Raw genomic sequence first — 27,472 nt, 5'->3', positions numbered from 1 at the left:
ATATTTAAAAAAAGATGAATAAGAGAACAGGAACAGGAAGTGGTAAGGGAATGACGACTCGCCATGTTGTTTATTGACTTACTGCGTGAACGAATTTGTTCACGAGATTTTATCTTATTTAATGGAAACACTGCAATTGCAAAATTGTGCTTTTTCAACACTTGCTGAATATCAACAGTTTTGAACATATTTGTAATGGAAAAGCTAATGACTCTGTCCTACTACAGGAACAGATTGGTACAAAAATAGAGACGCATATAGATTGGGGGTTTCTGATATGGGCAACTACCCGGGGCGGCACCTTGTGGGAGGCAGCATGATGATTTTTGTGAGGATCAAATCATTGATATAGTTTTGTTATAGTTTCGTCCCAATCAATACAGTAAAAATCGTCACACTGTAGTTGTTCGTATTTTTATGAACTTCATTAGAAAGAACCCAAAAAGATTTTTGGTGTATCGCAAATGGTATGAAGCCATTTTCTTGGTCTTGGAATCGAGTTACAAATTCTTATACCAATCAAAACCTGGTTGTCTGATAGCAAGCTAGAAAAAATCTCACATTTACTGAGATGTTGTAAACTACTTAGAAAGTAACCGGGGATGTGTTGGTAAACGGTCATGTCTTCTGAGATCCTAAAATCTCAAAAACATTTTGACATTGTCTATCAGCCAAACATGAAACTGCCCATTTAGCAATAATGTTGTTTTTACAGTTTCAATAGAAAAACTATAGTCGTGGTATAGTATAGTGCATTAAAGGTGAACTCCTGATCTGACTCGCTGTTAAACTTTCCACTGATCCAAGAACTGTTTCACTTTTCGACAAATTCTCGAGACTTTTCCACTGACAGTCCGGGAACTACAACTGATAAAAACCTTCACATAATATCTAAACTACTCCAGTAAATAGCTTTGGTTGCATTTCTTTGTATTAAATGAATAAACCGAAGTGCTTAGCCGATTTTGAATCTGAACGCGTTTCATGATGGTAGCTGAATTCTTTTGTCAGTCCATCAATAACCTTCTTTCTGACTATGATACCCCCCATTGTTTCAGCCTGCAGCTGAGTTTATTCACCGAGGGGATGTTTACATGTTATGAAATATCAATCAGTCTGCAAACAAGTTGGCGGTGTCAGCACAGCAATAGATTTTGTTTGAAAAACAGTCCATGGCTGCTGCACTCTGGGACTTAAAACAATCATCTCTCCGACCTAATGACTGGGTAATATGGACGGGCCATTTATCTTTGATTAGTTTTTTTTTTTTTTTGAGGCAGGAATTCATTCCCCCGACTCCCTGTTTCATTATTCTTTCTAATTACCTGCACCGATTTGCCCATCTAGCACTGGTACACTGGCATGACATAATTGCTTCTGCTATAAATCAGGAAGCATTTGCCGTCATCTGGAGAGCTCCAGCTCTAATACAGCGAACTTTCTGAGAGTCCAGGCTCGCGTACATATTGAAAAACCAAGTCATTAATCCTGACATTTTGATGTTTTGATGTTAGTAGTTTCCAGCTGAGATGGCGTGTGCGGGCGTGTGTGTGTGTGTGTGTGTTATTCTTGCAGTGCTGTCACTGTTCACTTGCTAACATACAGAGACAATGAATGCTTTTATTCTCTCCGAGTGTCTCAGTTATTTAAAGGGTCAACAATCACCTTGGCATACTTTGAGTTAAAAAAAACAAACAACTATGCACACTTTGTTGGTTTTTCACTGCACAATACAACAACCAGCAAAGCAATTTAAAGCTTTGCTGGTTGTTGTATTGTGCGTGGCAAAAGCTGTTAGTTTCCTTGAATCTTCCACAATTTTGTTACTAAAGCAGCCTTCAACGTATTTTATTGAGCTTTTTATGTCTGTGTAAACTCCTAAAGTTATGCATTTATATGCAACACCTTTTCATTCTGATGCAGTATGAAAAGCTCTGCTGCAATCAGATGTGTTCAGGAGGCCTTCGCGTGTAATTTCACTTCAGAATAAATGCACTTGTTCTGCCAACGCTTTGGATGTTTGTTGGAGAACATTAGACAACAGATAACTTGAAGTGGACCGTGGAGCAGACAGGTCAGCAATGAAGTTTGTATTAGATTAAAGTAAGGTCCGGTTAAAAACTACAAAGAAACTCACATCTACTAGCAACTTTTAATGGAGAACAACACAATTCTGGCTATTGTGGGAGTCATAGAAATGATATCTATAATTTCAGTATTCAGTTTTAGTTTTATAAAAGCCAGATATAGTTCCAGCTAGTTATAGTCCCTCCCCTCCCCATTAATTATCGTTTTTATTTATTTCAGTTAACAAAAAATGTTTGCTCAAGCTCAGTTTTCGTCATTTCATTTGAGTTAAGTGTAATAGCCTTGCTGGATACAAATGCACACTTCACTTTTGTGACTTTTTTTTTCAATTATTATTATTTAAAAATATGGAAACCATGTGAACTATCTCCCACCTTACAATTGTTTACTGCTTTGTATATGTGGGAAGTTACAATTTAATGTGAAAGTACCTCACAAAGATTTGAGGGGCATGGATACTTTAGTGAAGTACGGTATCTTAGATACAGCCGGACTCCTCTGCACAGGTTTAAAGAGCACACTGTGTGCTAATGAGGCCCTGGCTTTAATAAACACACAGCTGCCATCTGGAGCGTTGGCTCGTCTCCGCTGTGCAAAAAATAAAAAAGTTTTAAAAAATGAAAACACATCCCTGAAAACGCTGGAATGCGCTTGCCCGCAGCCACACATTCCTTTCCTCGGGGTTATCATTCTAATTTAGTTAAGGCATTAGGCAAATCAACATCTCCCACAGCAGCACAGCAGTGGGGAGAAGTAGCTGGAGGTGGAATGTGAATGAGCTAAGTTAAGGCAGACAGAACTGGGGCTTCGCTGTTAGCCTCAGGGTCAAAGTGATAATGCATGAACTTAGCCGAGGCGGCCAGGCGGGCAGCACTGCATTAGCGGCCAACAAGTGTCCTGGTGCGGCCTGCTTTACGCCGACACGGAGACGGCAGGGTCCGCTCCCCGGCCGACCGAGAAGAAAACAAGCGTTTATTTGCTGCGTTTAATCAGAACCCGTGTTCCTGGCGCATCACGCTCGTCTCACTTGTTTTCCTCGTTTTTGCAGTGGTCACACTGACCTTGGTGCAGTTTGTGGTGAATGAGATTGTTTTGCAGAAACATTAGGCTTATTAGGCACTCGGAATACAAACGGAGGACATTTTCTCTCCCTCTTTGGGAAACACGATTTGTATTTTTAACAACCTTTTGTTTACTGTGAGACTTGCATAATTTATTGTGCTTCTGTTTGTTTGTTTTTTCTTTTCCCCTCAGATCTAAGTGTTGCTACTCAGCTTCCATCGCATTACAGCAATGCGTGAGAAATATGAATGCAAAAGGCCGTTGTGACTCTCAGTTGATTGTTTCTGGTGTTCAAAGGTTCACGCAGGAGTGTGAAGTGTTGAGAAAAGGCCGAAAATAATGGAGGCATAAACACGACCGCCAGGGGATGAAAACCCTTAAACATCAAGATTTTACTGAGAAAAGGCAGACATCTGAATGTTTTTATGAACATATGAAAGGAACAGGACACTGGCGTACTCATTAAGGGTTGGATAGACATGTATTTTTAACTTAAAAACAGACAGAAAATCATTTAAACATTTTTTTAAGTATGGCAAAGAACTCAACATGTCTAAACAATGGCCTATCAGCTCATCTCTTTTGGTAGCTATATATACAGTGTATAACCACATACTAAAATAAAATCGCTTATTTTTTTCTGCATGCTTCTGCTTTCAGCATATTTAAATTTTTTGTTCAGTCTTCACTGGGCCATATTGTGAAATATTAAACTAAAGTAAGATAATGTGTCATAATCTAATGTTGTTTTGGGTTTTTCTTAGCCTGGCCATTGCCTTCCTACACCATTCAGCTTGATTCTAATCTCCCTTCACTGGTCCATCTGGGCTTCCTCCCATTGACCTGGATTTGTCCGGTAGAATTTCCAGCAGGCCAATCAACAAACAGAAGGACAAGTTGTGACATCAATTCTCTGCGCTGTTTTAGAATTGTAGTCAAAAACAACGACAGTGGAGGAAGTGAACGAAGCCATGCGGTCTGTGTTGACCACGCTTCCAAAGATTGAATTAACCTGAATTTACATATCTCACAGATAACAGTTAGTGATTGGGGGAAGATTTTAAACTCCAGTGCACCGGTCACACAGGGCTAGAGCACATAAGCCAAGAGCGGCGGCTTCGGTCCTCGACGTGGGAGTCACGTGTTTGATTCCTGCCTCGTTGACCTTTGTCGCATTTCTTCCCCGTCTCTCACAGACCACTTTTCTGTCAATTCCCTGTTGAATAAACACCAGAAGAACCAAAAAAGATTCTTAAAAAATGAGGTCCCAGACCCTCTGTACAAAGCAAAACGTAGAACAAGTGGCTGGTTTTTACCAGGCTAGATTCTCTGTTTGTACTTTTATTCATGCTCACTTTAGATCATATCTTTTAGTTTGCATTGTTGTGTTCAGGTTAGTTGATTCTTGCTCTTCCTTAGATCGGTTTTTTTTATTTGGTTATTGTTTATTCTCTCCTCAGCTCCTTTCATGCTCATTAGTCTCCTTCCCTCAGCGTGCCTCCTTTGTTTTTGTCAAGTAATCACGCTCCCTTCAACTGGCTCCCCATTTTCTGTCACACACTGCCGGATTCTCCTGCTTGTTTCTGGGTTCCCTGCCTATTACTTGGTTACTTGTCCTCCTCACCATTTTGCATTTATTTTCATTAAAAAGTCTTTTGATATTATCATGTGAGAGAAAGTGACCAAAATTGTACTTATTTACCACTTTGTGCCTTAATTTAATCTTCCTAATATTGGCCACAACGCCTTATTGTAACATTGCAGTTGTAACTTTGCCTCACATGCTAACCCGGGTTTGTTTGTGGTAGCACTACGTCACGCATCGCATCCAATATAAATACAGCCAACACTACAGAATCATCAGCTAATTTGAATTTTTCTTCTGTTGAGGGAAATTTCTGACGTATTCTGTTTGTTTCTTTGATTAAACCCACAATTGAACAGAGGTATGGGAGGGGCCTACCCAGCACTTCCTGTTTATACTGGTTTATGATCGATTTCATCACCAGGTACAACCAAATGGAGGGTTTTCTTTCCTTTTGTAAACTTCGTTTATTCTCTTTAGCGTAGCCTTTTGAGTTGTACTGTATTTAGTGTTGTTTTTTTTGCAGGACATTTTGTCGTGTAGATGAGTTTGTAAGTTAGAGTAATCTCAATCCTGTTTTTGTTTTGTTTTTTGTTTGCGGGTGTGTGTGTGTGTGTGTGTGAGTGTAGAACCAGTGAGATTCTGGTTTTTAAGGTGGCAGAAAACCAATATGACTCCATTCCAGTAGATGGCGGCAATGTACATCTAAACGTTGCTTTCCAACCGCCATAGAAAAGGAAAGAAGAAAAAGAAAGTCAAGACGTAGGAAAATCAAATCCACCAGGAAGAATTTGAACTGTCTGCTGATGCTGTTGACTCATCACAGTCCTTGACATTTCACATCATGCCTCAAACAGTGTCTGCATCCGAGTCCAACACCAACCATCACATCTCGTGACGTCCTGCTGATGGATATTATTTACTGAAGTCAAGGTGAGTATGAATTGATGCGAGGTTAGGGCGAAATGGCAGGAGTTTGTTAAATGCATATCGTGCGAAGCAAATTTCCCTCTATCCATAAGAAGGCCATGTTAACGCAGGATCTTTCTCGATCACCTGTTTTCTTCCTCTGGATTGTTTGACTTGCCAAAGAACACCATAAACATCTTGACTGCTCAAAACTCATAATTTTTCCTGATTCTCAGACTCCAGCTAGACAGCAACTCCCCGATGTTGTCTAGATTGCTTTTGAACCTATTCACGAACATCAACCCTTCCGATACAACTATCCACAGCTGAAGATCAGTCCTCTGCTCTGTGTTTGTGAAGTTCAGACAGATGTGTTCTCTGTGTGTGTTAAATATGGCGATTGAGTCACAGCTCTTAATCTATGTTCCTCTTGAGGGGATATTACACTTTACACAGTCCATGAGATGAGTTGCTTAGGTGGTTTCTTGGTGATATCTGTAAGTCTGTTCCCACTCAACAAATCTTTGTACGTGTCATTTTGTCCCAGTACATTATGTCCTTTTTGGTCGTCTTACCATCTCTAGCATATCGCCCGCTTTAAATAGTTCTGGAAAGTTTATCGAAGCAATTGTTTACCCAGACAGAAGCCCAGTGCTTTTTTTTTTTAAAGGAGCAGAGAACATCTTGAGTCTTTGTTTGAATAATCCTGATGTACATCAAGATACAAATGCTGATTAAAAGTGGTAAGTGAATTATGTTCATGGAAAACAAGGACAATTTTGAGAACAATTTTGGGTTAATCACAATCTATATCAAAATGTCTTTTTTTTTTTTTTAACATTCAGCAATCTTACAAGAAACTTTGAGGCTTGACAGGGTTTTTAAAAATTATTTAATTTTATCGTTAGAACCTAAAATAAATAAAGTGGTAGAGCACTTTGACCTTGAGACCTTTGCTGCATGTCTTCCTCTTTTCTCTGTCTGCCCATTTCCTGTCTAGTGACTGTCAATACAGGCCAAAAAAAATCTTAAGTTACCTACAAATGGACTGACTATAGAAAAAAAATAAAGGCTTGATTAGATGTTTAATATTGTATATGTCGTTCAAAAGCTAAAGCAAAAGAAAGAATCACCTGATAACCTGTATTATGGTATTCTTTCCATCCTATGAGCTATTTTTAACCCTGCTGGCAAGAACTATCCAGTCTTCTGTATTTCATTCAGTTCAGTTTATTTATACAGTGTCACATCACATCATCTCAAAGCACTTTACAAAATATGTTGAATCAATCCAATCGTATGTGCATTCCAATAGATCCTAGGCTTGAAGTCAAGTTTAATTTATTCTTCTAATTGGTCATGTTTTCTGGAGGAGCATGTAGCTTTGTTGTCTTTGTAGCAATCCGTCATACCGATTGTGCATGTGGCGACTGTGGGAGAAAAAACCCCTCATGTGTGACAGGAAGAAACCTGCAGCGGAACCAGGACCTGGGTCAGTGTGAATGGTGATCTCCTATGACCGTCTCAGGGTTTGAGAAGACAAACCTGAGGTTATTCAGCATTAAGTGTACCAACGGTTTAATTAGATACAAACCGTCGACCACTGGGGTGATTGTAGACCTCCTGGTTTTCACGTTGGAAAATCCAACTTCCAAGCACAGATTATGTACTGTTACTTCCTGTTGTTTCTGCCTCCCAATTCCATCTGGTACCAAATAACCAGACCTGTTAGTCATGCATAACTTCCCTCCACAGTCTATATGTCTCTAGGTTTGTGCCAGACCTTTGTACTTCTGCTGATGGCATGTCTCGCTGCTTGTGTTGGTGTTGATTTCCTGTCCCTTGGTAGCATGAGGTATGAGCCTGGCTTTCGCACGGATTCTCTTCGGTCGGTTACTCTAAATGAATCTGACAATCGATGCTTGTTTTGTGCATAAACAAGGTGACACTTTTTAACAAGCCTTAAAAATTCATACGCTCACTTTGCAGAACAAGCATACTTCTTGGTTGGTGTCAATTTCTTGTATAAGAGTAGGATACGCATTGCAGTTTTCCCGCATGCATCATGCAAAGGAAATATTAGCAGACTGACTGGTTGTAAATTCCTGTACCACACAGGTCAGTAGAGATGGTTGCTTACCTTAAAACATGCAATGTTTGTACATCAAAGCTGGGTTATGTAATGTTTGTTAAAAAAATCTATTTTTTACATATTTGCTAAAACTGTCACCATTTGTGAAAAAAAAAAAAATCAAGCTCCTTCTGGTGAAACTATTGACATCTGAAGAAATCCACTGCTCCCAGTCAAAAACAACCAGTCAGAGATGGGAGGAGGGTCTTAGCGCTGTGCATCAAAATCGTGTACGCGCAACTTAATGGAACAACTTACCTTTCTAGGAAAAGTTTTATCCGCTGTCATCAGTGGCCATGCCAGCATTACTGAGCATTCAAGGCAGGCTCTGTTGACAGGGAGAAGCTGTAGCGTAGCAGAGAGCAAGGGGGAGGCTTGTACATGAGCATGATTGACAGCGCTAAGGCCCTCCTCTTGGCTCCAATTGGGTGACTCTAACCAAGCTGTGTATTTCTCTAGTTAGCACTTTTTTCCCTGTCTCATACTTTACCGTCATGACAGTTTTACAAAAAAAATGTTTTTTTTTGTTTTTAAACTTTTCCCATCCGCTGTAATTGTGACTGTCTGCATTCAGAATGAGCAAACAACTCCCAGCATGTTCTGTGAACACAGACAGATGACCGGGCGGATCGTTTCTGGCGCTCGCAACAGGGCCACATCCACATATTTCTGTCTGGTCTGTGTCCTCCCACTGAATATGTTCAAGTGGGCAACACCGCAGAGTGGGACGGCTAAAAGTGCGGCAAGCCACTGACCCAGGTTAATATGATTAAAACGCTTTTCGGTGCCAGCGTCGGCAGTCGCAGAGGCACGCGGGGTGCTGAATGCTGAAAACAGAGCACAAATCCTCAGAGAGTCTTACAAAGCAGCGTTGGGTGGGAAGGGGAGGTGTGTGTGTCCATGTTGTGTGTGTGTGCGGGTGTGCGGGGGTGTGTGTGTGTGTGTCTGTAGCTGCTGTATAAGCAGCTGTGCTGAGGCCAGATCTGAGGCTGCAGAGGAAGCTGTATCTGTGATTTCCCCACAGTCTGTTTCTGCAAACCCTGAATAAAATTCAGCACCTTTTTGTTAAAAGAAAAAAAAAAGTTGCTGCAGAAATTCTAATGATAGACTCAACATATACAAAGCAGATGATTTTGAATAAGCTAGTGAGACAAAGCTGGAAATCACAATTTCTGGCCCGGACGTAATGGTAATGATCTGTGACAGGAAGAAAGCGACGGAGCCATCACACAAAGGTGAAAAGGACAATCACAGGTTTTTCTGTTTTGTTTTTTTTTTGTTCCCCAAAATGCATATCGGATTTCAGAGGCTTTTTAAAACCAGCATTAGCACCTCTGGCCGCATATCCCTGTGACGATGCTGAGTAAAACCTTTTGATTTGTCTCATCTCGAAGATCATCAAGGATAGCACAGGCCGCCATTCACACAAACCACGATTTAAACTTCTCCTTACCATCTGATCGCAAAGCTCAGAACGAGCTACGGAGGACACCGCTCCAGGCCTTTGCTAGTGCCAAGACATCAAAGTAGACAGCCAGCATCTTTGTGCAGGATCTGTTACCGCCATAATTAGCTGGTTGTTACAGGAGGCAGGTTACAGAGGAAAGTCCTTAAAAGCCACAGCAAGCCTCTATGGAACGGATGGGTTTTAATAATCCGGGTTAGGTTTTGCTTTCTGCGGGAATCTGCCAGCACTGTTGAATAAATCAAAAGCCTTAAAAAAAAGCATTCTGGTCAAACGTTTTTTTGTTTTGTGTTTTTCTTTTCTTAAATTGTTGTGTAGCAACCAGAAACTTTATGGAAAATTTTGGTTTTGGAAATCTTAAGTGTTGCATGCATAAGCATCCAGCCCCTTTTTTACTCTCATAGCCATAAATAGACTAAGAATAGAATAAAAAGAGTAGAAATATCAACACACAAGTGTAACAGCAGCATCTAAGGTATGTTAGTTCACAGAAAACATCGAAAAGTGTATAACTTTTTGTTTTACACTAATAATAATATATAACCCCGGAGAGTTGGCCCGTCAGGCGAGGCTTGCAAACTGATTTTCAGTTGACTTAATGCCAGTCCACATGTGCAAAAACTGATAGCACCCAAAACGACTTGCAGCTCTTTTGTGTTGCCTCAAGGGGTTGAATATCAATGCGTACCTCACTTTTCAGACCTTTTTCTCTAAAATGTATAATTTAGAACCAGACGTTTTGGGGATGGAATGTGACAAAATTGGAGAGGGGTGGGGGAAAAAAAAAAGTTGATGTGAAAGTTCTGCCCTTTCACAGAAGGAGATAACACCGTGTCAGTTTTTAATATGCGACATTTAGATGAGAGCCGCTCTACGAACGCGTGCAAGGGCGGTTGCATAATGGTCAGATTTAAGTCGCGGTGTGTGGAAAGCCTTCTCACCTCACGTCACCTATCAGCTCGCATCTTCACGCACGTTTTCACAGTTCACTAAGTGGGAACCGCTGCCGAGTGGAAGCGTTTGTTTCCTGTTTCTCTCTCTCTCTCCCCCTTCGAGTGTGCGCGTGTGTGTGTGCGCGCGCGCGCTTCTCCTCCAGTCAGCCCAACACGGTTCCTGAATATTCATGATAGCGGCTCTAAACGTCAGGACGCAGCGGCGGCTCGTCCTCCTTGTCAGAGAGGCTGGGAGAGAGAAGAGGAGGGACAGCATGCCACATCGCTCGGCTGCGTTTCTCCCACCGACGCTGAGCGACGGCTTGTGCGGTTAAGCGCAAATCTGCCCTCAACCCGTCTCCAGGCTGCAGCGGCAGCTCGGCGAGGCTCGGCGCTGCGATGAACTGACGGGAGGAGAGAAGCAGCAAAGCAAGAGAGAGATAGAGAAACACCGCCTTCTTCTCTAATCTCATTTATTTATTTATCTTTAAAAAAAAAAAAGCGAGCTCGTATTTACTGGACGCACCTTGGGTTCGTATCTTGAGAGCGGGAGAGGTGGGGAGGGGGGTGTGGGGAAATCGAGCGACCGCCGAAAAGGAAAGACGGTGACTGCGAGGAAATGCTTTCGGGACAAGCGGCCATAAGCAGAGAGGGAGAGTTACCTGCACGATGAAGGAGACACGTCGGGGTTAAACGGAGCTGGCGACTTCCCACGTTGCGGGGGAAGAGATGTTTTGCAACTGTCGTCCGCTGTTTGGAGGGGATATGCCTCCCCTGGCGTCAGCATTCGCTTGTATGGCGTAGTGTTTGGGGGAGCTGAGCACGTAAAGCTGTCCCCGTTGAAGCCCATAAACATAATAATAACAATAATAAGCGTCGTACTCCGGCTTGAGCAACCATTTCTTTCTTTTTCCTTTTTATATTTTTTATTTTTTTTGCCCTCGGTCTTGAACTTCCATGACTCCGAGCGCAGCCTCCTGAGCTGTCCGCGGTGCTGAATGAACCAGCCGGCACCGAAGCCTCCGCCACGCCGGGACAACCGCCGGGCTTGACTGGGTCGGCCAGACCAGTGTTCCCGCACTCCCCCCCTTCAGTTGTTTTTTTTTTTTTCATGGCTGTGGCACGCAAAATCAAAACTTTGCTGACCGTCAACATCCTGGTGTTCGTGGGGATCATCCTGTTCTCGGTGTACTGCAGGATCCAGGACCGATCCGAGGAGCTCATCCAGCTGGGGCGCCTCTCCGACCAGAGGCTGAGAGCCAGGAATGGCAAAGTTTCCAACTTGGTGGACAGGCAGTCAATTCTTCAGCGACTGGAGAGGCTGGAGGATGTGGTGTACAACCAGCTAAACGGTAGGACGTGGCTTCAAAAAGCCGGGAAGTGTTTTAACTTGAGATGGGTGAAATGACTAAACATGAATAAAAGGGACAGTCAAAAAACTAGGACATCACATTTCTTCTTTTTATTAAGAAACGTTCACATATTGATGCTTAATCTAATTTTTTTAAAAATTTTTTAGAGAAAGTGATTTAATTGCATTTAGGCAGAAAAAGAATTCTTACAAAAACTACTTTCTATCTGAGGATCCTACAGAGAAAGTCTTGGGCTGAAATAATTTCAGTGACACGCTTCATGCAGTCAGATAGCAATACCAGACATCCGTCTGATCCAAATTTTCTCAGCTGATTTTTTTTGTTGTTTTTAAACTGATGATCTCACATTTTTCTCAAGCTCCTTTTTAAATTCCATGTTGGTTCATGGTGGAATCCATGCTGCAGCAACACATTCCCAAACTATGGCAGTTCTAGCTCTGTGCTTCACAGCTGGTTTGAGATCATGTTCCTAGAATGCCGTTTCTAGTGTTTGAAATATTAAAAGATCAACCCATCTTGTCTTAATAATAGTTTTACATGAGTCTCGGTTTTTGTCTGCCTTTTTTTTGTGTGTGGAAAATGTAGTCTAGCCTTCATGTTTTCCTTATGGTGCAGCTGTTCTCTCCCATTGAAGTTAAACCTATGCTCTCTCTTTCTGAATGTAAATGCGTGTTATAAAATGGAACAGCAGCAACGCTTGCTCGGACAGCCGGATTCGGGCATGTCGGCAGCTGCTTTGGATGTCCTCCTCTTGCAAAACGACTTTCAGTAAAGAATCAGAATGACTGATTTGAAATTCTTTTGAGACCTATTTTAGGTCTCCCTGAGGTGCAGCAGCTTATCTGAATCATAAGCTGCTGCAATTTTGCGTCTGAATGCTCTAGACAATTCTCTTTTTCTTATGTTTTGTACTGACCATGGTGTTCACTGCTAGAAACACCGACCTTTTATAACCAGGAAAAGTCCTTCAAAACGCTGAGGAATGTTGTCCTAATGTGTCTAATTTGAGACATTTTAAGTGGGTATGCATATAGGGATGTTGCATTTTACAGTTTTTGTAATTTATTTGTGCTGCTTGAATTTCTCAGTATTGCTATGATTGACGTTAAACGTCTCTATATCCAAATACAAAAGAACAACAGCCTCCTATTATTTACACCACTGTATAGCCTATCTTGTCAACACAAGCTTGCAGTCTCATGAATTTGCCTCTATGTGGACCACAACTCATGGATCTGTGTTTTATTTTGTAATCTTGCGGCCTCAATTTTATTTTTGTGAAACACTGAAAAATAATTGGTTTCCCACATGAAACTGCATTAACCGGTTTGGTGAGTTTTGGCTAGTTTCCTATTAAGAGGCTAATGAAGCAAGGCTCTCCACTAGAGTGTGATGCCGTCTGCGTGTGCTGTCCGTTCAGACTTTACTGGACTATATTCTTTTAACAGCCTTCCCAGTAAATGACTTGTTGTAAAGTTCACAGTGACTGTAAGTGTTTGTGTCGGTAATTGTGTGCACATTAGATATTTAAATAACAGACGTCAACATGCCAGCAGCATCACCTCCAAATAATTTTCACCAAGCGATTTGCCTTGGTGGTGTCAGTCTGTGGTTTGGTCACTTCAGCAGTGCTGCTTTCTATAAAATCATATTTTATTTGACAATAACCCCTTTACATCTATAATCTTCCAGTCAGAAGACTGGTTTGGAAATATCCCTTGATCTTTTCCATATGTTGTCATGGTAATATTTGCTATGGTAGGGAGACATAAAAACAAGCTCCAAAAACTGTGAAGTAGAGCTAAAATGATTAAACATTTTTTACAGTTTAAAAAATCTGCTTTGCGTTTGTGTTTTTCGCTGCCATTAGCTACTAGTCTTTACTTATCAAAAGGAGCAGTAATTTTTGTTGCCTAGTTTTCTTGGGAGAAAAGCACAAGCGGAGTCAGACTGTATGCAGAGCGTCCGTGGACATCAGTTGTCAAACCTCGCTAGTTAGATTCTGGCCCAGACTTTGACTAGGGCATTCTAACTTATAAATAAACCTTTATCCTAACTAGGCTTGCAAAATGTTAGGTAAATTTGTAATTGCAATACTCCTAATTATGATTCTAAACATATTTTTTGACTTGTTTTCTTTAAAATTGCTCAATTTTCCCATCCTCTCTGAGCTTTAGCATTTCAACCACTAAGGACAACCACCATATTTGGGCACTAAGGCTGGTTACACTCCTTCCACCATATATTTATAGAATTTTATTTTGTATTGTTTAGCAAAATATTGCATCAAAGCAGTCCTTTGTGATTGCAGTAACGCATAGACTGATATTACAATAAATATTATAATTAGATACATTGATTGAAAATATTTCATTGTATCTCTGGATATACTTTTGGCATCATGGTCCTACTAAAAGGTAAACCTCTGTCTGTTCTGAAACCATGTACTTTCTTGTTCCTTCTATTTTACCATTAGGAGCAACTTTATGTTTGTTTATCAATGAAAGGCAAAAAAACACGCAAGTTTGTTGTAATAAAATCTTAACAGACATAAGAGGTTTTAACACTGTGTAAACAATCCACCCTGAATATCAAGACCACTACTGGCAGGTAAAGTGTAGTTTATTGCATCTGCTGTATTTGTGGGGGCATCTTTTTGTGATTCTATAGGGAAATCCTTTATGATAGTATTTAAGTAACTTTAGCACTTAGGATATATCTCGTGTGCTGACCCAGTTTTAATTTTCTTAGTAAATCAACTAATGGTTTAGCCGTAACTAATCAAAGTGTAAAAACAGTGTAGAACAATACATTATCTTCAAATGTACTCTTTTCTGTTATATTGAGAAAACGTACATGCCTGTCGGGGAGGGTGGCACGAATAGTTTTTCATTCTGTCTTCTGTGCACCCCGCTGTTGAAATGAAAGAAACTATCTCTTATTGAATAAAGTATTTTTTTTTCTCTCACTCTCCACAGAACAAGTAAAATGTTCTTAATTTTCGACTCGTACAGCGGCGCTTTATTACATTACATCACGCTCGGATCCAGCAGCGTTGCTGATGGAAGACTGATTCACTGATTAAAAGAAGAAGTGAGACGGCAAATTGCAGACATTTCAAAAGTATATTCCAGCTAAAATGTGTCATTTCAGACACTCGCTAACTCTGTTAAGCTGTAGCAGGCGTGTTTAGTTTGTAAAACTTTAAGCACCTACAGTACAGACCAAAAGTTTGGACACACCTTTCTAATTCAATGGGTTTTCTTTATTTTCATGACTATTTATAAGGCAAGAAATCCCACTTATTAACCTGACAGGGCACACCTATGAAGTGAAAACCATTTCAGGTGACTACCTCTTGAAGCTCATCAAGAAAATGCAGAGTGTGTGCAAAGCAGTAATCACAGCAAAAGGTTGCTACTTTGAAGAAACTAGAATATAAGGGGTATTTTCAGTTGTTTTACACTTTTTTGTTTAGTGCATATTTCCACATGTGTTATTCATAGTTTTGATGCCTTCAGTGTGAATCTACAATGTCAATAGTCATGAAAATAAAGGAAACTCATTGAATTAAAAGGTGTGTCCAAACTTTTGGTCTGTACTGTATATAAAGACAAAAATATTCTATGACTTATTACTTGCTGGTCAGTTAGTCTGAATAATATAGTCAGTAAATATCACGAAGTCTGAGTGCATGCAATGCAGGAATATGATCAAATATTCCCTTGGATTGTTTTATCTCTTCTAATACTGTGTCTAATAACAATTTGAAATCTAGAGATGGCATTGAAACAGTTTCAGAAAATATATTTGGTGCTTTAAGCTATTACTGTGTGGCAACTATACATAATACATATATTAATTCTATAATTAGAGGTAACATGTAATCAACTGATTGGAGAACAGCAGAAAAACAGAATTAAACAAAACTATAAGAGAGACATCTTGTTTCAAGCTGTTCACATTGAGCCTCTTGTCCCCATTTTTATTTTCATGAACTCCACTTATTATGGCGATGAAAATCATTTTATTCCACTTTAAATGTTTCAGCAGTAAGAACTGTTAGACATTTCCATTTATGAAAGACTGCTCCCATGTTTCTTTTACTAAAACAGATATTAAAGCTAGCATTGAAATTGATTTCCTTGGCTTTTTAGGGTACTTAAAAAGCTCTTACAATGGCTGCTGGAGAAACGACACAATTAAACCAAAACTAAACAACCCGTTGTTTTGTTTTCACAGAGTGAAGGTTTTCGCGTATCTCATAGTTGGAAAGAATTTTTAATAAGTGTGAAATGTTACAGTTTAGGTTAGACTGTGTTGTTTTGTCTTTTAGTGCTTAATTTTGAGGAGGTGCAAGTGTCAGAAGTTTTGAAATGTTTTCGATTCTGTTTTCATGAGCAGAATAAAGGTTTTATACATCAGCAACTTAGTTCTAAGCTATCTCAGTTCAGTGCAGAGTAGAGAAATTTACAGAAAAGTGAAATAGGCCTTTACTTCAGCACAGAGCCGGTTCTGACCTTTTACATTGTTGGCAGCATCGGTAACAAATTTATGGCATTTTTAAAATGCAGCATTTTGTGGGACTAGATTTTATTTTGCTTTAATATGGTGAGATCTTGTAACATCTCTGTCTTTAAACTTGTGCATATTCACCAGGTTAGAAAATATTTTCAATTCAATGCTATAATGCAATACATATCGTATTGTCCAAAATGTATTTTGATAAAAAAACATTCATCATATTCCAAAAACCTTTTGATAGGGAAGAAATTATATAAAAATATAGATTTAAAATTGGGCATGATTTTAGTTTACCACACCTGTATGTCATTCAACAATAGCTGCCAAAAATGTTACATCCAAATAAAAATAGATTCTTGGAACATGGTAAAACCTAATGTATGACAGAGGAGAAAGGTTGCAGCTTAGTTGTTGAAGTTGCAGTATCTCATCAGCTTAGATAGTTTCACAGTAGTCCGTTTTTATTCTTAGTCTGTTTATTCACATTTACAAAGTGCAAATGCAGGCTTTTCTGGCCTTGATCCTGTTATAATGCTCATGTCAGCACATTTTGGAGGGTCAGTCTGTCTTTTTGAACTATGCTTAGCTTCTGGCATACAGCCAGCAGCGTTAGGCTCTCAAACCGAACGTTGAATCCTCTCATTCACTCAGATGTACAGTACAGACCAAAAGTTTGGACACAACTGTGTGTCCAAACTTTTGGTCTGTACTGTATGTGAAGATGATGCAAGTGAACAGTGAGGTAAAACACCCAGTGGGCTCAGAACAGGGGTGTCAAACTCATTTTGGCTTTGGGCCCAATCAAAATCATGAATGCTCTTAAAGGGACTGATGTGCCAGAATATCCTGATAAAACCTGATCTCAAATTGTTAAAATGTCAATGAATTCTTAAAATTAAATAATATTACTTAACATCTTTTCAGTCCCTCGAGGATTTTGTGATTCTTTTTGTGATTTAAAAAAAAAAAAATCAAAGTAGTTGTGGTACTAATTCAAAAAATATTCAAGATATTTACGATATTTATTTATGACGGTAAATGCGACTTTTTATTACTTGCTGTATAGATCATGGACTATAATTTGACATCGATTAAGGCAGAGGCAGCTGTGTAGTGCAGTCAAGAAAGTTTTTGAGAATTTTTGAGAAAAATCTGACTGATATAATTTGACAGTAAACAGATGAAAACTGCATTGATTTGATTGATAACATAATATTCAAGCAGACTAGAATTTACTAGTCTAGAATTTAGAGGACCACATAAAAAGCCATGGCGGACCAGATTTGACCCACGGACCCTGAGTTTGAGTTTGACACACGTGGCTTAGAGGAAAGAAATAAACACAACTTTAAAAAAAAAAAAAAGTTTAAATCCGTTTCTGTTTCTTCTTATGGTATTGTAGAAATGAATGTAAAACTTTCATTTTTGTCCATTCTTGACCGGTCCAAAAAGTCAGCTTTAATTATTTTCAGGTTCCAGGTCCCACATGTGACACAGTTAAGTTGTTTGTGCCTCAAAAATGAAGATTACAAAGGAGGAGAAACAAACACGAAAAAAGGAGAACAGCTTCCACAATTGCCGCATTGCCGTTGTCGCTCGAATATTTGCGTTCGAACGCAGCAGATTGAAAGCATTTCTGATGCTGAAGTGGCTCCAATAAAGCCTTCCAGATATTTGATATACATTTGATGAATTAGATTTACTCTGAATCATTTCGCTCCGTTTCAGGCTGTTAGGCTCAATTTCAAACCGATTTTTAACATAACAAACTGCTGAACTTTATTCTTCAAACAAATTAAGACGTTCAGCGTGACTCCGACAAATTCTGATTTACCGTCTGCAAACAGTCTCTCTGTGAAATGTAGGTCTCGAAAGGAGAACTGCAATTCAGTCGCAATTTATCTCGAACAGAGCCAAGGGTGTGTGGAAACATTTGCTAGCTGTCGCCTTTCTCCATGATTTGTTTTGAACTCTTTAATGGCATACTTAATCACGTCCTCATAGTGCAGGTCAACAGCCTCCTTTTTTTTTTTTTTTTATCCCCCCGCCTAACTTGTGCAGAGACCACAAATTGTATTCTCCTGCTGTAGGGAATAACTACACTAAGAGGGAGACTCATTGTGCAAATAACTATTACCATGTCCACCAGCAATGCGAGGTAATTGCCCATTTCCTTCGTTGTTTATGGCCTACCAATGACATGCCATCGGAGCAGCAGCAGGGACCAATTAGATTTGGAGGACAATAAACAAGTCGGAGAATTCCTCTTTTACTGTTTGCCTGGTAGACGGTCACCAGTCTCCCAACGAGTAAACAGCGAAGCCTTTTCAGCCGCCCGTTCTGCACAAAAATGAGCGATAAGAGGGTTATAAGCAACGCCGCTCTGCTGTTGATGCCATCAGCCTCGGAATAATCAGACGAAGGGGGGTTTTAGGCTTGTTAGCAAGCTTAATATGAAGCAGTGTTTGACCCCAGGCGTTGCATTAGGATCTATAAATGCCGCTTCTCTTTTGCTCACCTTCTGGGGGTCTAGTGAGTGCAAAGGTCCTAAACGAACCGTTACGCACACGTGTGGAATGACGCCGAAAGCAATTATTCTCGAGACGGCGATGTCCATTTCGCTGCGTTCCCTTTCAGCTCGAGTGGATTAAGCCTGACGATGGTAGACCGAATGTGCTTTTTCCTTTTCCATTTTCTCTCGAAGATATTTCTCTCCAGCAGTTATTGGTATGATGTTTATTATCGCGGTTGGTATGTAGGAGCCCGGCGTTCAGTTTTATCTACTCAAACAAGAAAAAAAATTGTGAATGTTGACAGAAATAGTGAAGAGGGAAGAGGAGATGGGTTCATAAGCAATTTGTTTTTGCAGTTTGGTAAGAATTCGATAGATGGTCAGTATTATGCAGTTCTCCAACAATTGTTCTCTACTATTTTTGGAAAATTAAAAATGGTTTTTTTTGTATTACTACAGTAAGGTCAGACTAATCCAGCACCACAACAATAAAACTCAGTAAGAGCAGGAATTGCTGCAGTCTTCAGTTTTTACTAGTAATCTAGTATATACTGTCTTTTGTGAGATGCTGGGTCTCTAACAGGGCCGGTTCTAGCCATTTAGGTGCCTTAAGCACAAATGCTTTGAAAAACCCCCAAAATCCAGAAATCCTGAAAGTCTTCAGAACATCTTCACATTAAGTTACATGTCATTTTATATAAACCCACTTTAACACTGCTGTTCAACATAAGTCACTTTTGTGTAGGACAAACGTAACAGGCTAAATGTAGGATTATTTTCTCATGATTTTGTTGCTTTTGTATTTCCCATTTCTCATGTTTTCTTAGTTTGCTCAAGGAAGTTCAGTGTTGCTTTAGTAGTGAATAACTTCTATTTTTTCGTTTACATCAGTAAAATAATTCCAGAGGTTCTTTCTACTTCCGTCTCTCTCGACCACGACAGACCGTCACTCACTGCCGCTCTGAAATTGTGCACAAACAGCGCAGAGTAGGAGGAAATACGGATGGCAGGGGGAGAGAGAGAGAGTACAAGTGACACATGAGCATCATCTTGCTGTGTCTTCTTTTCACTTGTCCATCTCCAGCTGTTCGTGCCTTTTCAAAGGGAATAATATGCCACTTTTGTGTTATATCTGCTAAACATGTTCAGCACAATATTTGGCCGTTTTTTTGGTGTCCCCTGCGGGCAATCTGTGCCCTTTGCGTGGTGCTCGATCAGTGTGAAGCTCTTCTTTATCGTGGTGGCAGTAGCATATTTGGGTCAGGGATGCTGCATGGAGGAGCCTCGGTGTAGAAAAGCTATTTTATCGATGGCGTATGGCTCACAACCGATTCCAGAAAGTCAATGTCATCGTTCATGACTTCACCTTCTGTTTGCTGATTGGCCCGGTAGGAAATCTACCGGAAAGAAAACAAGTGAAGGGGAGAAACCCTAGACTCTGCTGTAAGCAAAAAAAAATAATTCTTGCGAAGTTGCACAGGAAGGCGATGGCCAGGCTACTAGGGACATAAACTGTCCTCCAAATTATGAATTGGCTGGTTGATTAAACAGAGTAGAGTTGTTTTGTTTTTTTTTATTCTGTCTCTCTGTCTAGGGAAATGGATTTGCAGATGGAAGTAGCATAATGGGAGGATGGCTGGATGCTGCAGTGGCTGATTGCTTCAGGGTAGTCTTAGTCTAGTTCAGAGGGGATCTACATAACATGAGCTCATATTGTATAAACCTTGCTGTTTATCGCCAGCTCTCCCAGCATGCAGGTGGTCAGTATCGATTCGTTCAGTTTAATAAAAAAATTATCTATGGCTGTCTTGTTTCAGCAGGAGAATACAAATCCCTGACTTTCCTTTCCACTGTCCACCATTTTCTCCAGTCACTCACTCACATAGAAACTCAATGAAATAAAGCTCTGTCAATCCGGACATTGCTCTTGGGTTCGCTGTCTGACCAACGGCGGATGCGTCGTCTTTCTTTTTATTTTTGATATAGGCTGTTGTCCCACAGCTCACGGTCACACTGAGGCTTCTGTCATCAGCCACGCATGTCACTGCCATTCGTCTCCCGGCGCGTAGGCGCTGACGGGGATGGAGGCCACAGAGGCTCAGCTGCAGCACCAGATATACGTCTTATCTATGACGCACAATTATGACAAAGAAACCAAGGCTGTTTATATGCCAAACCCGCTGGAGCAAAAAAAAAAACAACAAAAAAAAAAGCATGATGAGAGAGGGGGGTAAATGTCACATTCACTGTCTTCCACGCTGACAAACCCGTTAGGCTTAGAGTAGATCTGGGTGATGCGCATCTCCGTGTGCCTATATATTGTGTAGCGTGCGACTGCGCCGTGATTCCCGATGACATGAAATGTATTCCAATAAAGATATGCAGATGAGCAGCCGGTTGATAACATAGCTTCAAAAACAGATTAAAATCAGTTTTTCTCAGACTTGGAGGGGTGCGGGAGAATAAAGTTAATGAATTCAGCGACTCACCTGACAATCAGCAGGTGGCCTCAGAGAATAAGGCTTGTTATTGATGGAGCGAGTCTTTCTGTTATGCATGCTGCTGGCTTGGGGACGTGCTACGATTGCATACAGCTGATGGTAAGATTCAGTAGCAGAGGGGCATGTGCTCATATCGATGCCAGTAGACTTTCAATGAAGAATCCAAATACCACTGTAATCGAGTAAAATAAATAATTTATCTTTTCGCATTCTAACTGAACAACAACATATTTTAACAACCTGTGTTGCGGCTGTAAATACATGTTCAAAATCTGTTTAAACACATTATATTATTGTTATATTATTATTATTATTATTATTATACTAAACAATGTATGTTTTTAATACATTTGCATTAATGAACCAGGTGTATCTTTAATAAACAAACAAAATGCTCCATTTTCATTGTTCTGATCAGATTTTAAACCTAAAAATACTTTTGTGACAGGTTTTTTGTTTCAAAGTTTTTATAATTGTAGGTACTATTTTCCAACATAAATATTTATTGACCTTGAAAGTCATTGACATTCATTACATTTTTTTCTTTCACACTGCAACTACACACTTCAGTAGGTTTTATTGGTATTCTATGTTATAGACTATCAGAGAAGTAAAGCACTAAATTGTGAAAGTTATACATGGTCTTCAAAATGTTTAGCAAACAAAAAGTGTTGTGTACATTCTGCTTTCACCTCTCTTTTGCTGTTAAACAAAATTCAATCCCACCAACTGTCTTTGCAGACTTGGTCTTGAATTGAAACGTAATCTTAACCTCAATCTTTTACAGACGTTTGTAAAAGAGTTCAAAACTAGCAGCATCACGAAGACAAAGGGCCACAGCAGATGGGCCAAGGAGAGTTTCAAAGAAGTTTAAACTAGGACTAGGTTATAAAGTTGAATCTTAAGCTTTGAACAGTTCACAAAGCTCTGTGGATGGAAAGAATATGACACAGCTGAAAATCTATCTACAGTAAACATGGAGGAGAAGAATTGATTTTTTTTTTTTAGATGAAACCAAAGTGAACCTTTTCGCCTATGTAGAACATGCTTTTTGGGGAGGAAAACCAGCACTGCTCATCATCCACATTATAATCCGTCATCCACAGTGAAACATGGCGGTGGCTATGTCATGCTGCGGGGATGCTTCTCTTCAGCAACCCTGGTGGCGGGAAGATGGATGGGGCTAAACTTAGGTTAATGTTAGAAAAGAAAAGGTCAGGCGTGAGATTTGAGACAGAGCTTCACCTTCCTACATGAAAACAGCCCTAAGCATAAAGCCAGAGCTACACGTTTAGGGACTCAAAAGCTAGAACGGCCCAGTCAAAGTCCAGACCTGATGGATACCTTCACTAAGAGCAAGTAAAATACCTGTGATACAAAGACAAAAGATGTTGAATACATACGCACCAGATTTCTTTTAGATTTTTACTCTACCTCCCAATTTTTAACTCCTTTGTGCTGCTCTCTCATAAAATCCAAACAGAATACATTTGTAGTTGTAATGCGGTGGAATATGGAGATGTTCACAAGTTATGAATGGGTTGCGAGGGACTGTAACATTCAGAATAGTCATGCAGTAACTCAAACAAAGAAAGGAAAGGAAGTTAATAGTGAAAGCGAAACTGTATTCAGGTGTGGAACATAATTATTTTGAATAAAAACGCTTGCTGCAGTTGTGTCTGACCCAACACCAGCACTAGTCAGATGATGGTGCTGCTAGTTTTATTACACAAATGTCTGACAACAGCTTGCTGAGGCTGCAGGGTCGATGTAAAATGCTTTTAAAAGATGATGATCAGTCAGACTGGGTTGTTAGTTTGATGTGGATTGCAAACTTGCTTTCAGTTAAAGGTTTGAGACATTTTAAAAAGGGTAGAAATACATATGCCAAACCAAGCAATGTAGATCATTTTGCTAAAATATTCCAGTGAACCTATCACACCCACATTATGTTACAATGGATACTGATTGAAATGAAATGTTAAATTGTAGTTTTGTTTCCTCTTTGTCATTTGACAAAAAAATTAATTTACCCTTTTTAAAAAAAAAAACTATGACGGCAAATTTATTATAAATGAGATTCAGATGCGTGAAAATTCCTTGTCACACCCTTTGTCTTGGGATTTGTATGTTGAAAACTTAGAGGTCTACTTCCAGCTTTCAAATCACGCTAGCTGTTCCCTTGATGTGCCTGCAGCTGTAAGTGGAAAAGCCAGACTTCCTGAAGCCCTTCTGTGGGCTCTTAATATTTCATAGGTTTGTTTTGGTTTTTGAATCCTTTTAAACCAACAAGATACTTTTTTTTCCCTTCCCCCCTCCTCTTCAAAAGATCACGAGGATCCCCCCCCTCGCCCCCTCAGCATCAATATTTAGCACTCGGCTGCATCACTTTGGACATACATAAAAACCACTCTTCCTCTTAAATATTTCACTAAAAAAATGGGTCATCTTTGAAAATGAGACTTGTTTTTCATGCAGGCAAATCAAACGCTTTCTGGAAGTTTCCTCTTCAAGTCGAAGCCGGTGGAGGTTTACTCAGTCATATGATGGATTGCGAGTGAGACGAGCGCGGAGACAGATGCGTACATGGACACAATGAGATTTAAATTGGTGCCCAGCTTACAAAGTATCTGCACCCAGCTGATTTCTTTAGATGGGAACGGAGCGTCAGCGGAACAAACAGATGTTGGCTTGTAATTGCTTCATTGTGAAATGATAAAAGAGTCAGAGCTGTGCGGTGTGTTAATAAAACTAGAAACACTGAATGTAAAAAAAGGAAATGCCTTATTTAAAATATATGAATTCTTGAAATTTTTATCAGCATTTTCATCCATCTGGAGTCAGAGTGTGTTCTTTATGTTTTACACATAAGGGTTTCACACGTTCAAAGAAATCAAAACAAAGCAGTCAATAAATTAATTTATATGTAATAAAGCCTAATGATGCAAAACACTGACGGCATCAGCTACAGATGTGTTTCTAAATGTTTGGTGATCACCAGAACATCCCATCGCCAACAAGACCACAATCCTGAAACAGAACATAAACTCAAAATGACCGACCTGTGAATACGTGCTCCCCTATGAGTGTTCGATGCACAAGACTCCACTGCTGAAGAAAAAAACGCATTGACCATAAAGCACACCATAAAGCACACAAGTATTTTCACACACCATGGTTTGATTAGAAAACATGGTGCTGTGTAGCTGTATTAGCTGAACACTGAATTAGCTGAAGCTACGGCTGTATTAGCTGCAACTGTTTGTTGTGAATGTGTATACACATTCACAACAACACGTTCTGCTAGCTGTAGGTGTATTAGCTGCAGCTAATCTGTAGCTAATACTACAGGTTATCTTAGAAAAATCATACCAACAATGAAGTTTGGCGGTGTGAGGTTGTTCTTCAGAACTTGATAACTAAGAGAGGATGAATGGAAACATTTTCGGAGACATTCTTGATGACAGTATGAAGATGAAACAAAGGTGGTATTGTTACACAAGAGAAGAAAACTCAGAGAAAGACCATAATCCTAGAATGACCTAGTCAATTAAATGAAAGAGCCGCTTAGAAGATTTTGAAGGAAGTTTGTTCAGAATGACTGTAATCAGCAGCTATGCTAACAAAACCAAACATTAACAAATGCTTGTGACTCATTTGTCCATACGTAAGATGTTGTGACATATTCAAAACCTAAAAAAAAAAAAAAGATACTAATTCGCATCACCATCTACACAAGTCCTATTTATCAAAGCGTCCGACTTTCACAGCAGCTTTCCAGACAGGCACTCATCCTCTCCCCTCCCTCACCTGAATGATTACGTTTGAGATTTAAAGCGGTGAGCTTTTGCTGTAGCATTTCAAGAAACTCTGGGAAGGAGCCTTTGCGACGCTTTTTAGTCAAAAAGAGTTATTTCGTCTATGCGGCAGATGAACAGAAAAAGATGAAGTCTTCCCATAAGCCCGGACGCTGGCCATGGTCCAGAGACGAGTACTAGAAACCTGGCAAAACATCCTGAAGAGTGACACTCGGATTTCTGAGAGGGATTTAAGCCTGTTAGTACGACTCCTGGCTCTGTAGCCGTGAAGGAGTGAACACGCCTGACGACTAAAGCTAGTGTTATCTGGTAAACTATTAGAAACGTACAGATGGCTAAAGACAGGCAGAACATGGAGAAGCAGCAGAATGACCAACTCATCCACCCCATGTTGCACCTCAGTTCATTAAAAAAGCAGTCAGTGGCTAATGAGTTGTTTAAAGTTGTGAACAAACCTAGATTCAAGTTGAAATTTAGAGCAGAAACTAGAAAATGTGTTCAATACTTTTATTTCACACAACACACAACTTTATTTATGGGCTCATTTGTTTTGTTGTCTGTGTGTATGAGTAGATCAAAGCTAAGTTATGTAACTTTTATAAAAAAGTTGAATTTTTTTTTACATATTTGTTAAAATGTCACCATGTTGTGACAGTTTGCTATGAGACCGATAATTTGTGAAAAGACTGATCTCTACCTTCTCCTTCCTGAGCTACTATTGTCATCTGACGAAATACACCACTCCAGACCAAAAACAACCAATCAGAGCCAGGAGGAGGGTCTCAGTGCTGTCAATCACCACATGTAGTCACTGCTAAATGTGCTAATGGCAGAGAAACTAATCACTGTTACAGGAAAACTGCTTATCCACTGTAATCAGCAGCTATGCTAAACAGTTCAAGCATTCACAACAGACTCTGCTAACTGGATGAACATGGGGGACGATTGAGAGCGCTAAGACCCGCCTCTTGACTCTGATTGGCTGTTTCTAGTTTACACAGAAGAAGGTAGAGGAGCTTGATTTTGTTTATTTCTCTTTTTTTTCAGATTATCTGTGTCATACAACATACGACACATAGTGAGTTTCAACAAATATTTAAAGAAATATTCTTTGTGCAGGTTACATTCTGCAGCTGGTGTGGTGTGAATTTTATGTCAATACAAGAGAAAATGTTGGCATGCTAAGTAGAGTACTTATTTTCTCTGATGTATAGTGCTTCTAACAATAAAATAATGTTTGTGGGGGCCCCTCAGTTCTGTTTTCCTTTTTCGGAGTGTAGCAGCTGACTTGCTTGATGTTTGTGCCTCAAAGCATTCTGGGTGCATGCATTTTTAACCCATATAGTCATGGAAGGAGAGGAGCTCTTAATCCTAAGCGTTGCTGTTGTAGTTGGTGCAGTGCTTTCCCCGCAGGCGAACTCCGTCCAAATTCTGCCTCTCAAGATGTGCGTTAAGAGCTTCCATTCAGCGTTGGTGAGAAATTTCACAAAATGAGTGAGGTATCTGAATTTCTGCAAGTGATTTTTTTTTTTTTTTTTAAGCAAACGATTTCAACCAACATTAAAAGGTAGAAACATAAAAGAAAAATCAAAGCAAGTCAGTACAATTTCCCTCCATCAACAAACCGACCAAGCTTCATAAAAGCAGCATTTTATCAGCAGCTGCGTCAATATGGAACCGTGCAAGAATAAAAGTAAGAAAGAAAGAAAGAAAAAAAAAAAACACTCCCGCTGAATCTGGCAGCACTGATTACATGTCAGGTGTACTCTGACAATATAAGAATGTTTGTGAATCTTAAAGCCCCCCGCCCCTTTCTATGCTCCAGTCCAAGTTGAAGTGGATCAGACAGGCAGGTCTTATGCTGTTATGGAATTTCCTCCAATCAGACAGCCGACAGCGGAGGAGAGGCTTGGAGTAGGCGACACAGCTGGTGGGGACTGTTTGGCTTCCAAGACTCACACGTAGCCTCTATAGCTCCCTCCTCCACCCCCAGCCCCATGCGCTCACTTCTCAGACTATCTGAATTATTGTGCGACGCTGTGCCAGATGGCTGGCCCGCGACGTGAACCCCATCCTTACTTGTCAAAATGCCACCCGTTGGCCGGCGCCGGGGCACGCTCAATCCCTCTCGCGGGAGAAGCCGGTTTGCAACCATTCAGCTCCAATTACAAATCTCCAGCAGCACCCGAGGATTTGGGGCCATCCAAACACGGTGATTACTGCGTGGCTCCTCGAGGGGCCCCCGAGCTGAGAGATGAGCTCTTCATTGCTGTGCGCTGTTTACTTTTTTTTTTTTTGTCTGTGTGTCCATCTGTTGATACGGAGAACAGACGCGACTCGACTTCTCTCGGCGGAGGCTGCGCTGGAAACTCGGCTCGCATAACAATGATCTGACATTATCCTGCCATTTCGCTGAATTTTAAATAGCTAAACAACGGCGGAGGCCTGGCTTCGACACAAGAAGCTGCGCGGTTTGGTAACAAACTGTCCGGGGTTTAGGGTCTGAACCGAAATAAGGGATGAGGGTGGGTATAGCCTCGGTGGGGGGAAGAGCTTTCATGTAGCTGGTTTC

At 40.3% G+C, this 27,472-nt stretch overlaps 1 protein-coding gene across 1 annotated transcript in view; it reads left to right on the top strand.

Moving 5' to 3' along the window:
• Window positions 1-10,327: 10,327 nt before the first annotated feature.
• Window positions 10,328-27,472, top strand: part of galnt9 (polypeptide N-acetylgalactosaminyltransferase 9) — a 118,120-nt gene continuing 100,975 nt past the window's right edge. The window contains exon 1 of the mRNA XM_032578700.1: window positions 10,328-11,524. Coding sequence (XP_032434591.1) covers window positions 11,284-11,524 — 241 coding nt within the window. The 5' untranslated portion in view covers window positions 10,328-11,283. The remainder of the gene's footprint in view (window positions 11,525-27,472) is intronic.

This window comes from Xiphophorus hellerii, chromosome 12 (assembly GCF_003331165.1).
Source record: "Xiphophorus hellerii strain 12219 chromosome 12, Xiphophorus_hellerii-4.1, whole genome shotgun sequence".
Lineage (NCBI taxonomy): Eukaryota > Metazoa > Chordata > Actinopteri > Cyprinodontiformes > Poeciliidae > Xiphophorus > Xiphophorus hellerii.
This window is presented reverse-complemented; position numbering and strand designations above follow the sequence as displayed.